The sequence below is a fragment of the Wolffia australiana genome, chromosome 8 (genome assembly GCF_029677425.1).
Source record: "Wolffia australiana isolate 7733 chromosome 8, ASM2967742v1".
Lineage (NCBI taxonomy): Eukaryota > Viridiplantae > Streptophyta > Magnoliopsida > Alismatales > Araceae > Wolffia > Wolffia australiana.
In genome coordinates this window covers 14,911,490-14,925,000 of record NC_135842.1, presented here as the reverse complement: position 1 = coordinate 14,925,000, position 13,511 = coordinate 14,911,490, and the positions used below count along the sequence as shown (strand labels likewise).

The 13,511-nt window shown below is 36.1% G+C and overlaps 1 protein-coding gene across 1 annotated transcript in view; it reads left to right on the top strand.

The window, feature by feature from the left end:
- Positions 1 to 3,459, top strand: part of SIR (sulfite reductase) — a 4,652-nt gene extending 1,193 nt beyond the window's left edge. The window contains exons 2-8 of the mRNA XM_078580378.1: positions 672 to 1,451; positions 1,522 to 1,818; positions 1,913 to 2,110; positions 2,224 to 2,358; positions 2,438 to 2,554; positions 2,710 to 2,868; positions 2,983 to 3,459. Of these exons, the coding sequence (XP_078436504.1) occupies positions 672 to 1,451; positions 1,522 to 1,818; positions 1,913 to 2,110; positions 2,224 to 2,358; positions 2,438 to 2,554; positions 2,710 to 2,868; positions 2,983 to 3,174 (1,878 nt within the window). The 3' untranslated portion in view covers positions 3,175 to 3,459. The remainder of the gene's footprint in view (positions 1 to 671; positions 1,452 to 1,521; positions 1,819 to 1,912; positions 2,111 to 2,223; positions 2,359 to 2,437; positions 2,555 to 2,709; positions 2,869 to 2,982) is intronic.
- Positions 3,460 to 13,511: the final 10,052 nt, after the last annotated feature.

Below are 13,511 nucleotides of genomic sequence, written 5' to 3'. Positions count from 1 at the left end.
TTTCAGAAATTGTTGTGGCGGATAGTTTATCCTCAGAATTAGACTTTAATCTTCCAATTCCTTGTCTGGCGGTTTTCTTGTATTCTAAAGAAGGAGAGAACGTGCAACAAAACCATCATAAAAAGTTGGAAAATTATCACACGAAATATATAGTTTGGCGTATATTGTGCAATATGCTGTTTGTTGTATTTGTTTTACCGTTTGTGTAATTTTGAATTCCTTCGTTTTTGCTTTGCTTTGCTACCTCGATGGTCTCCTCTATTGTTTTTGTAATTGATCATCATAAAACAAAAAAAAAGCTTTATCGATGAATAATCCTTCTTAAAATCCAATTTACTCTAAAAATTATGTCATGTTATATATCTAAGATATTTGCTTGTTCATCCTTATTTGGCTAGCTCTTGACCGAACTAACTTCATAGACGAATCATTCCTAATTATAGTTAATATCTAGTTTGACCTTCGCTGATATCAAGTTTGTTCTAGGAAAAATCGGCCCTCTTCTCCTTACATTGCGTTTAGACTGTTTTTAAAATAGGTAGAAAAAATAGAAATAAAACAATACGCAATTGGAGCTTGAATAAAATGTTCTGCACGCTTTATTGTCCTTGTGATTGCATTATTCCATGTTCATTTCTTCTCAAGTGTTGTGACTTTTATAATCGTTTCAGCCTGTAAAGCCAGACCTGGCTCAAGTCAAACGCAGCAAAGTGGAAATATTCAAAGAGCAAAGCAATTTTCTTCGATATCCACTAAAGGAAGACCTCGAGACAGATTCCCCAGGCATAAATGAAGCCTCCACGCAGCTAATCAAGTTTCATGGAAGTTACGTGCAGACAAATAGAGACGAGCGAGGAGCAAAGCAATACCAGTTCATGCTTCGGACAAGGAACCCCTCGGGCAAAGTCCCAAATAGGCTCTATCTGGTCATGGATGACCTGGCTGATGAGTTCGGAAGTGGCACACTTCGTCTTACCACAAGGCAAACCTTTCAGCTTCATGGCATTCTCAAATCCAATCTCAAGACAGTGCTTAGCACTATAATTAGAAATATGGGCTCCACTCTTGGGGCATGCGGTGATCTGAACAGGAATGTTCTTGCTCCTGCGGCGCCACTTGTGAGGAAGGATTATCTTTTTGCCCAAGAGACTGCTGAGAATATCGCATTAATGCTCGCCCCTCAGTCAGGGGCTTACTACGATATTTGGGTTGATGGAGAAAAGATTATATCAGCCGAGCCGCCTGAAGTGGTGGAGGCTCGTAATGATAACACTCATGGAACCAACTTCCCTGACTCGCCTGAGCCAATCTATGGCACCCAATTCTTGCCTAGAAAGTTCAAGATTGCTGTTACTGTTCCGACGGATAACTCGGTTGATATTCTGACTAATGACATTGGTATTGTTGTGGTTTCTGATGCTGATGGTGAACCCCAAGGCTTCAACATCTATGTAAGTCTCTTATCTTTGTTATTCTAATAATTTTAGCCTAATGACTTTTAGATTCTTACACTTATTTCAGGTAGGAGGTGGGATGGGCAGGACGCACAGGCTCGAGACTACCTTTCCTCGTCTTGCCGACCAGCTAGGATACGTGCCAAAGGAGGATATCTTATATGCTGTTAAGGCTATTGTTGTCACACAGCGGGAGAATGGGAGGCGAGATGACAGGAAATATAGCAGAATGAAATATTTGATCAGTGAATGGGGGATTGACAAGTTCAGAACCACTGTTGAGAAGTACTATGGAAAGAAGTTCCAGCCTTTTAAAGACCTGCCAGAGTGGGAATTCCAGAGTTACCTTGGATGGCATGAACAGGTATGGTTAAAAAAAATTCAAATATGGGATATTTTAGACAAATAGTTCTCAAAGAAATATTTTCAATTGTTGATATATTTTAACTGCATGGCAGGGTGATGGTGCACTTTTCTGTGGGCTTCATGTTGATAGTGGCCGAATCGGAGGCAAAATGAAGAAGACACTTAGAGAGATAATTGAGAAATACAACCTTAATGTGAGGATCACTCCAAACCAGAATCTTATTCTTGCCGACATCCGCCCATCGTTTAGAAGACAGATTACCACTGCCCTTGCCCAGGGCGGACTCCTGGTAATTCCCATGGCTTGCTTAGTCCTTAATTGCATTAATTATTTTGTAGTAATTTAAAAAATGGATTGATGATTTAGTTAGGCCTTAAATGCATTTATTCAATATTCTTGCAGCTTCCTCGCTACGTAGATCCTCTTAACATCACGGCAATGGCGTGTCCTGCTCTGCCACTCTGTCCGTTGGCAATCACAGAGGCTGAACGTGGGATCCCCGACCTTCTCAAGCGTTTCAGAGCTGTCTTTGATAAGGTCAATTCTCATTTCAAGAAAAAAAAAGGTTTATGTGTGTGCTTGGTGGGCTTGCTCTTAATCGTAATTGCTCTTTCAGGTAGGGCTAAAATACAGTGAATCAGTGGTTATAAGAGTGACTGGGTGCCCCAATGGCTGTGCCAGGCCTTACATGGCCGAGGTTGGGCTCGTTGGCGACGGACCAAATAGCTATCAGGTCAGCCCAATATTTATTGTTCTAATTTTTTTGTATTTTTTCCAAAAGCTTTGTGTATAGTTGAGGCCTAATCATCTTTTCACTTATTTTCCTTAAAATTTTAAATTCTTGAACGCTTGATCATGTTACTTACCATCAACTTGTATCTTTTCTAGGTATGGCTGGGGGGGACCCCAAACCAGACCAGGCTAGCTGAGACCTTTATGCACAAAGTTAAAATCCATGACCTTGAAAAAGTCTTTGAGCCGCTCTTCTATCAGTGGAAGCTCAAACGCCACCGTGGAGAATCTTTCGGCGACTTCTCCATGCGCATCGTATTTCTCTCCTCTCCCTTCTCTCTTTTACCATTATTCTCTCTATTTTTTTCCTTTTTGTCTCTCTCTCTCTCTCTGGCATTTTGATATTTATTTTTCATGATGGTTTTTCAGGGTTTTGAGAAGTTGAGGGAGATGGTGGACAAGTGGGAAGGACCAGCAAAAGTCCAGCCTAGGTATGGGCTGAAACTCTTTTCAGACCGAGAAACGTACGAAGCCTTGAATGAGATAGCTCAGACCCAGAACAAGACTGCCCACCAGCTGGCTATGGAGGTTATCCGCAACTTCGTTGCTTCAAACCAGTAGAGAGAGAGAGGGAGACAAGCAATCAAACTCTGTCATTACCATCTCCCCTTCCCAACATCTCCTCCGGGATGTTAACCGGCGTTGACGGCCATTAGCACGGGCATCCGGACCCTCTTCTTCCAGGGAACCTTCCCTCAGGTAAGAACTGTTCATAAACTCGTGCATTTTTCTTCGGTTTCTGCGCAATAAGGGCCATATTTTAAGTCATATTTACCCAAAAATGAGCTTTGTTCTATGTGTGCTGTATTGGGATAGTTCCCTCTGTGTTATCTGGTCTTTTCATCATGCGTGTGGGGTCATGCTTTCTTGGAAATGTTAATTTTAGTGGGCAAGGTGAGTCATCCTAAGATTCTATCAGTTAATGCTTGGGATCAAGTGGACATGATGTTATTTTCTAGTTCTGTGGGCACTTGATTCCATCAAGGTATGATATAATTTTAGTGGATACAGGGCTCATATGGAAATCATAAATAAGAATATGATGTTTGAATTGGCAACCTAGGCCAAATCAATTAGATATTCTTCAAATGTCCCAAAGTGGAGTTGAAGGCTTGGAACCCTGAATCTAATGCAATGCCCTGTCCCTTTCCAACACCTTGTTTTTACAGGGAACCATCTAGTTAATATAAGAACCTCAGTTATTACTAATTGCGGAAGTTTTTGCAAATGATTTCCCATTTAGTAGATTTATCAATCCATAGTCGGGATAAAGCTTAGCAATATCCTTAAAATCTCATTGCATGAAACATAACCAGTTTCCTTCTATTATTTATTCTTACTTTTTTTTGAAGATGAGAAGCAATCAATACTTTTATCTCTGAGTGATCATTCATTTTTGAAGTGCTGTAGTGTAGTATTGGTAGAAAAAGCAAAATATTCTCCATTGTAATTTTGTTATTTATTCAAAATACCTTTGGAATTAGAATCTTGTTTTTTGCATCAAGGTTGAAATTCACGCATTAATAACTAGATTTAATGTTGGGCCAAACGTATCAATCTCAAAATCTCGTTAGATTTATGGTGAAATCTATATTTTTCCCGTTATAGATGACGTCTATCCTCAAATTTGTAAGATGTATGTTATGTAGGAGTTACCCCGAGACAATATTTTGAGCAAATGTATCAAAATATTACAAGCGATATTTCTAAAATTATTGAGTCAATAGTTCTTTAACATCGTTGCATTGTAAGATAATAAATGGGGCTCTAAGAGCTTATAAATAATGTAGCCTTCTTTATAACATATACAAATGAGAGAAAAGAATCAAAAATTCAATTTGATGTTTAGAATCATTGTGCGAAACATACACCAACAAATAGACCCAATATGAAAATCGTAGGAATTGCCTGAGAGGAAATATGCTTGATGAAAACATGAAAAATAATCGGATAATTTTGTTGCATATCGATTACTTTGAATTTGCGGTGATGTTTCATCTAAATCTATTGCTAATTTGTAAAAAGGCTAAAAACTATGATAAATTGTATTACGTATCTCAAAATTTTATTCAAATAAGAATAGCGGCTTACCATCTCATGACACCTGGGAGATTTATATTTTATTTCAATGAGTGACAAATGTTCTGGATTTCTCAGTTTTTACTTAATACACTCCTTTTATACAACGTCAATTTCACTTTGAGTATGTCGATAATCCTTCAAAGAAGCGCAATTTCAAATCCTCAAAAGGTCGTTATTAGTTTTGGAAAAAACAGATGAAGTTATTTCGAATATTATTAATTTTCGGTATTTTATTTCGAGGACCAGAAAAAGTTATGTTGGAAGCACTTGATATACTATAGAACATAAGTGTTGAATAAACATTTGAAAAATTAGAAAATCAATAACATGATAAAGCAGTGATAAATAAAGCCCAAAGGAGAAATCAACTCCAGTTGGTTTTAAGCTGTGAATCACCAGATAATGTAGGGCACATGTATATGAAACATTTATAAGACCATTTAGGTCCTCAGCCATTCGTAACATGTGTGTGCATGCCTTGCTAGTAGTCAACCTCAAAGTGATATGGCAAATAGCTTGTAAACTCTCATACAATATTTGGTATTAGTTACTTTTGGTTTAATTTTTAGCATTCATTCTTATGCCCTCTTCAATAAAGAAATTTCTAGGATATCTAATATAATTATTAAATTTTAATTAGACAAATACAATACATTTTATGGTATAATAAATTTCTGGATGTTTACATCTCAACTATGACCGAAATAAACATCCGATTGAACAGTTGCATTATTGAAATTTATCTCAAACATTAAAACTGTGGATTTGAATTTGTATTATGATAACCATTGATATAAATTATTGGGAAAAAATTCATGAAATCATCCTTTTAAAAAGTTACTATCAAACTAAAAAAGGTATCTTCAATTAAGAAATTTAATAATAATATGTCATAAATGTTCTACAAAGTTCAAGATGTAAGAATGATTTTTTTAAATATTCATACGAGTCAACAGAGAAAATATGGTTTCATGGAAAACACCTTGTCCAATCCCTTAAGATCACGGTATTGAAATCCTTTACATAGATTAAGAGCCTCGTAGGCTTTTAACTTTGTTTGTTTGATTCCCATCCTCCATTCTCCATTCTTTGCTGAATTCCATGTAAATCTTAAATTCAAACATGAAGGCAATGCGACACTTGGTCCAACTTTCAATATAAGAGAACAAATAGAAATTGAATCTTTTAAACATATGTGTTCATTTAACAAATTCACGTAAGTGGGTTTCCCAATTACTTCCATGGCAGTGTTTGCGACATGATAACCAGAAAGGTTCTTCATTATTTTCATCAACTCTTGAAAGACAAGGGTCGTTCAATCGAATTGAATTTTTTGATTGATGGCTACCTTTATAGATAGAAAAAGTTGATAAAATTTATTGTGAGGCTGCAAATGATTGTCCCTACCCTCAACTTACATGGCTTCAGTAGTGGACTCTCCTAATGGCATGCGAGCCATTTTATTGGCCCCAAGGCCGGACCTCATTGGATCTCTGCCGAACATTATGCTCTTCTTAGTGTTTTGTGCCCAAGCATGGTCCATGTGGCACCTTCTCATTAGCCAACATGAAATAGCTTTGTTTGTTTAAATGCTCAACATATTTTGACGCTCTATACATTTAACGCCAAAGGGTTGAAACATTTGAAATTATAAAAACACATTAAGTATAATTAAACTACATTGACATTGGAGAATCTGGGGTGGGTTAGTAAAAAATATTTGTAAATAATAAGTTAATTTTATTCTAAATTATTTAACAAGTAATCAAGAGACATGAGGCAAAAATGTAATGCATAATATATCATTATATGAAAATATTAATCCTGAAAGCATGTTATCACATCACAAAATATCACAAAAGATGACTTGATCTATGGAATATTGAATTATTCCTCGAGTCTACGTCATATTAAATTACAATAATAAACTATTATTTTATCTTTTTCTAAGGCTCATATTTAACTTTAAAATTGTTTATCTCTCTCTAGATCTCTTTTTCTCTAACTCTGTCTCCGTGTCTATTTGGCACTTTTCTCCTAGTAGTAATACTTAAGGTTTAGAATATCTATAAGACTGAAAATGATAAGTTTTACAATATTTAGTTATAAATACACCTCATTCAAGCAGTTTCGAGTGTCATGGGGCACGCATAACATGCAAGGCTTATAGGCCAATGGGAACTTCCTTGATACAACATTTTACAATGTGTGAAGCAAATGCACAGTGGGTTGACAGAAGTGAGGCTTCAAAATTTTGATCACCCCAATTGCATACCGCACAAAACGGATCCTCCCTTTGATTAAGATGCATAAGTTATTTTAAGTGATACAATTAAACCATTTAAAACAGAATAATTAATTTTTGAAAAATTTACCTCGAAATGGAATTTGAAAAATATAAATTACTATAAGATTAATTTTTCATGTGATAGTTCGATTTTCCAAATTCATTGAAGGGATGTTTTTGAGTTCCAATTGAAAATATGGATTTGTATAAATATTATTTGGTGTGCAATATATATACTATGAAGGTATTTTTTATTTTCGCCCAAACTATCATCCCCAATGATGAAGAAGAACCAGAATGTTAAGTTTGGTTTCCTAATTTTATGGGCTATATTATGATTCAATCAAGGGTTTTATGATTTTTTACAATTTCTTTTTTCTGTAAGAGGAAATTCAGATGGTTCTATTTCAGGAAATTAGAAAATGAAATTATAATTTTAGAATTTCTGAAAAATGAATCTCAAAATTTTCCAATTGTCACCTCACAAACAGATTTGTGCGGGGTGGGACTTTAGCTTCAGTCTTTCAAGGCTGTTTGAATTTTGTGATGGCTAAAGGAGGCAGGGGTTTCAACAGTAGACTAGCACCCTTCACTCTTGCCGATGGTTGAAGATGAGGCAGAATGTACCATAAAACCTTTGTTTTTCTAATCAATTCCCTGGAGTAGTACTTTATAAATTTGATAATTGTTTCTTGATGCTTTTTCTTTGGGTGGCATTGTGGGCTGCCTTAGCCAGGTAGTCCTTCAAAAGTTACCCTAACAGGCTGATCCAAAGAAACAGTGTGCTGCCAATTGCACCAGTATATTTTTATTTATTTTTTAAAAATAATTACCATTTATAGTTTAGGGTTTTAAAATCACAATATATCTAAATTTAGTAAAAGTCTCATGCAAGGTTTAAAACTTATTTTATCCATATATCTTAAATATCACATAAATAATATATGAATGTAATTTATGGTTCAATATGCATTCAAGCACCCAAAATATTATTTTTAAGCATTTCTTGTATAGTATGTTTTTAGTGAGTACAACCCAAACTTAGGACTATTGTATTGAAAAATAGTATTTTGTGCTAATATATGCGTATTTTTTCATTATTACATGTATTCCTTTGTTAAAGGAAAACTTAGTAGCTTCTTTAGAGTAGAATGAAACTACGCCTTTTAGATTATTTTTATTATAAATTATTAATGCGTCTAAGACCTCTAATCATTTGAGTTGATATGAATCGTCCCTTTTCAAGTGCCCTCTCATTTATTTAATCAAAAGTATTCTGATCATTTTTATATTTAATAACAGTGAGATTTTGTAATCACTATAAGCTGACACATGCCTGTTTCTACTTTCTTAGATTAGGGAAAATCTATAGTCAACATTCAATGTGCTAACGATTCAATAGGTTGCTGAGAATTTTAAATTCATTTGAGCTGATCATCCTCATCGAGTTGTAGATTCCTTAACGTCCAAATACACCTGTCAGTGTTTGTGCCCAAAAAATGGTATTGGGGTGTCATGTTTGTTTGGACATGTAAAGGCTTGCTAAAGATTGATTTAAATTATTTCTAGTTATGATGTTGAGAAATTTACTTCAGTAAACATAAGTTTGGGGCAGCAAAAGGTCAAAGATATACGAATGGAATAAGATATTACAGTGGAACTAGATGATTTCAAACCTCAAGGTATCAAGAATGATAGTTGGAGGAAGAGGCAAATGAAGGCTGAATGTAATATTCATCAATGCTTGTTGGATGATGCAAGATACTGTGTTTTTGATCTTGAAAATCCTACCTAGATGTGTAAAACTTTGGCAAGATGAAATGTGGGGAAGCCATTTATGAATGAGCATGGTTTTGTTGGAGGCGAAGCTATTAGGGCTTCAGATGGCAAAAGGTGCCAAGTTTCATCCTCAAATTGATTATTGCCAAAATATCTGGGTTCAATTGTAGAAGTTTGAAGATGACTTGTCTAAGAGAGCAGTGAAATCATTTTATTCCTTTCTTTGTCCAACAAGAATAAAAATCTAATGACAATGTTCATGGGACAAACATGCCAAGTCTTGATGAAGCAATTTATACTTAGATGGAGTTTGTCCAGAGACAATCTAGATCTTATGGGGGTTAATGTCAAGTTTTGTTCATGCAACGCAAACAAGATAAATATATGACAAGTGAGAAAAATAACTATGGGGAGAAGATGGGTCGGTCAAGGTCTTGGGCCAACTAGTTGTAAAACTAGGAATACCACAAGTGACATACAAAGTGGCACTTTAGGCGAGATAGTTCAAAGTTTACTTGTAGTAAAGCATTAGGAGGAGAGTTGAGCTTCACAGAGAGTGTAAAGTGGATGACAGTGATGATGGTGAAGTCTATTCTTCCCTAGTTGGAGTTGAAAAGTTGGGTGACGCATGCATCTTTGATTTGGGCTGGCCTTATCCACATGCTGGTTGGTTTGAATATTATTGGAGACGGAGATGATATCTATGGGAAACAATGCTCAGTGCAAAGTTTTTGGCAGGGCAAAAGTGAAGATTTTGATGTTTAATGACACGATGAGAATCAAGGGAAATGTGTGGCGTGTACATGCTTTGCAATCATAACTTGATTTTGTTCAGCGTGATGCAGGCAAATGGATGTTCTTATCGGACCTAGAACATGATCCTCAAGGTCTTTTATGGTTCACTTGTCATCATGAAGGGGAGTCGACAACGATTCAACATTAACAAACTTGTAAGGAACATTGTTGTAGGTGGAACTTCTACATCAACGCCACATGAGCCTTTAATAGATGATACATTTTTGGGCCAATTGGGAGTAGGAAATATGGGAAACAAAGATATACAAATGATCCATACATGTGGATTTCTTTCCAAAGTTAAATCTCGTAAAGTAGGATTTTACAAGTACTACAACATAGGTAAGTAGGACAGGGTCAATTGTATGGCAAGAAAGGATACTACAGAAAACATTCTTGGCATATTGTATATGTGATGTCAATAGGAGGTGATCATTATTATAGACTAGTAATGGAATGGATTTGGTGATAATTTATCTATGATGGTTTGGATTCATTTCTTGATGAAAAGTTTGATGTGTTTTCTTATTTCAAGAAGTGGTGTGATAAGGTTGAGAACAATAAAGGAGGATGGTCAAGGTATTACAGACTAGTATTGCAATGGAGTTCAACAGCTTACTGTTTGCTCAAAGGATAAAACACCACTATATATTAAAGAAGACTCCTCAGCATAATGGTGTTCAAAAACACATGATTCACACTATTTGAGAGCGGAAAAGATGCTTGAGGTTGAATATGACATTGCCCAAGGAAACATGGGTGGAGGTCATGAATTCAGTGTTTAATTTAGAAATATATCATCTAATTCAGAACTTGATGGGAAGGTGGCTGAAGAAGTATGGAGTAGTGAACCTATTGAATATTCCACTTTGTAGATTTCTAGATGTCCAGGTTATGCATTCGTTCTTGCTGGGAGCTTGATACAAATTTCAAAGTCAAAACTCTGTATTCTTTTAGGATATGAAGGTGGAGTGAATGGCGATACGCTCAAGGATCCTGAATAAAAGACTATCACACTGTGTTAGGATATAGTCGTTGAATAAGACCATATCTTGAAGGCGTCCCTTGTTTAGTGAGTGTCTAAAAAGTTAAATGATATTCTTTTGGAGAAGATGAATTGATGGATGTAGAGGAAATAAAAAATACTCAAAATTGAATAGCTGAACACGGTGAGAATTTGGATGTGGAGAATTTGGAGTTGCTGGCCAAGAGCATTACGACTAGACATTGTAGGTGGGTGATGAACTCCTTAGATGATTTTTTTGGATTTGTATTATTTTCAGCTTATGATGAGATAACTTCATTTGAAGTGCTCATCTATTGCGTTGAGATGGAGTAGTGGCTAACGGTGACGTTTGAGGAGTGAACATCCTTGGACAATAACTACATGTGGGGTCTTCTGGAGCTTCCCATGGGGAATCATACTACTGGATGCAAGTGGGAAACAAGAAGAAGCAGCTAGCATCAAATATGGGCCAGATGGAGTACAAGACAAGGCTTTTTACAAAGGATTTATCAAAAAAGGATGGAGCTAATTTCAATGAAATATTATCACCAATAGCAAATTAGAAATCAACTTGGTTGGTGTTAGCCATTGTTGCACATGATAATATTGGCTATAGAGGAGTTGGATGTGAAAATAACATTTCTCCGTGGAAATTTGGAGGACACTATATGCGTGTATCATGCTAAGGTTGTCGTTACAATGGGAGTTGAACATCTTGTCTACGGCTTGCGAAAGTAACTTATGGGTTAAAGCAACATCTGAGGCAATGGTAAAAGTTTTTTAGCTCCTATATGACCTGAATAGGTTACACCAAGGCCAAGTCTAATCTTATGTTTATGGGAAGTGGTCTGATGATGGGTCATGCATTATTTTGATGCTCTATGTTCACGATTTGCTAATCGCTTTAAAGACTTTACATGATATTCCAAAGTTGAAGGGCCCATTGGGGAAGGGATTTGGCGTGAAGGATCTTGGAGCTGCACGTAAAATTGTTGGCATGAAGATCCATATGGACGTGGAGAAAGGTGTCATGTGATTGCCTCATAGCAGCAATCTTGAGCAGATAACTGAAATACTTAGGATAGTTAGTGGTCAAGTGGTGATTACTCCTCTGGTAAATCAATTCAACCACTCTAAATATTTATGCTCCAAGAATGGGAATGAAATGGTTAAAATGAAGCAAATTCCTTAAATTATTTTTAGAATTCTATTTGAGAAGCAAAGTTCTTCAGTAAAAATTAGCTATCTTGATTAAAACTTTGAAAGTGATGTAGATCAGTGGAGGTCTATGAATTGATCTTTTTTTACGGTTGCTAGTGGACCTATGAACTGGAAGTCAACATTGAAATCTATTTTCACTTGTTATACAACTGAGATGCAACACATGGTAGCCAGTGAAGCATCAAATGAGGGCTTGTGCTTAAAGGTATTGATGAAGGGACTATGGATCAAGAGAGGGGAGGCAAGTTTATTGTGTCAAAGTTAGCATGCTATTTTCTTGATGAAGATTAATTTGTATCCGGGATGTTGAAAATATATTGATGTGTCGTATCACATGATCTGAGAGTTGCTAAATTTGGAAAGGTTTCTGTTTTCAAAACTTCACTACGAGTAAAATGTTGTGGAGATGTTGAAAAAGTTGATCACAGTGGAAAACTTTGATTGATGGTTACACAAAATTCAAATGAGAGGTATCTAAACGAAGGTGGAGTGCCTAGAAGACGATGTTAATTATATTCATGGGCTGGGCCTCTGCTAAAGTCAAGATTTGTAGAATGTGCGAAATCCCAGTTAGTTGCAGATGCTACCTTTTTCAGGGGTCACTAAGGCTTTGACTTATGCATATGTGAAGGCCATGTTGCCTTTATTTATGATCGTGATTATTGGAGATCTTATTTACATAATTTTGTTTGAACAACAAGCCTCTCTGTATCTTTTTTCTTTCTCTCTCCCTTGGTTGTAAGGACATTCTCTTGATGGTGATGATGCATGGCCATGAGGTATTCTTCTTGCATTGCATCATTGACCATCCACATTATCCTGTAAACTTTTTGACATCCAAATTTGTTTCCACAAGTGTTTATTTACCATCGTGAGGCTTTAATGGAGGCTTGCCAGCCTCAGACCATGATGCACTCATGGAAGCAGCTCTTGAAGCAGGCCTACCTGTGGGTGCCACCCTTGGATCATAATCAGCTCATGACTCATGGTTGGACCACCCTTTGGCTCAACACATGCAACAGTTAGTTGCAGACCCTAGAAATAAGATCCTGCCTTTATTCGGGGGCACAAAGGCCTGTGATTGTGTATATTTAAAGGCCATGTTTCCTTTAGTTATATAACTATTATATTTCTTTGAAATTTTTCTTTGAATAAGGAGCCTCTTTGTATCTTGTCTCTTTCTCTCTCCATTAGTTACAAGGGCATTTTCTTGACTTTGAGGATGCAGGGCCATGAAGTATTCTCTTTGCATGCACTCAATCATCCAAGGGCATTCTCTTCACGATGATGACTCGGGGCCATGATGCATTCTCTTTTGATACAATAATATGTCTTTACCTAATTCTTCATAATATTGTTTGGGCATTCTGTACTTAATTGCATACAATCAAGTTTCACATAAAATAATAAAAGCAATATGATAATGAGACAGGAGCAGTGAAAATACAATGTTTTGGCATTCCCACATAAATTTAAAAAAGTGAATACATTCTGTCATAGGTATATATGAAAAATTTGTAGGGAACTCATGGTATAGTAATTTGGTATCTATAAAGCATTGAAGCTTAGTCCTTCATCGTTAAGATATAAACTTAAATATACACAAGACATATACAACCTAAAATAACATTATCAAGTCAGTTTGTTCATCCTCCAGCTTATCTTTGTAGAGTGTTGATGTGGAATGTTAAACAACAACCTTAGAGCCCTTGATTTGTAACTGCCACA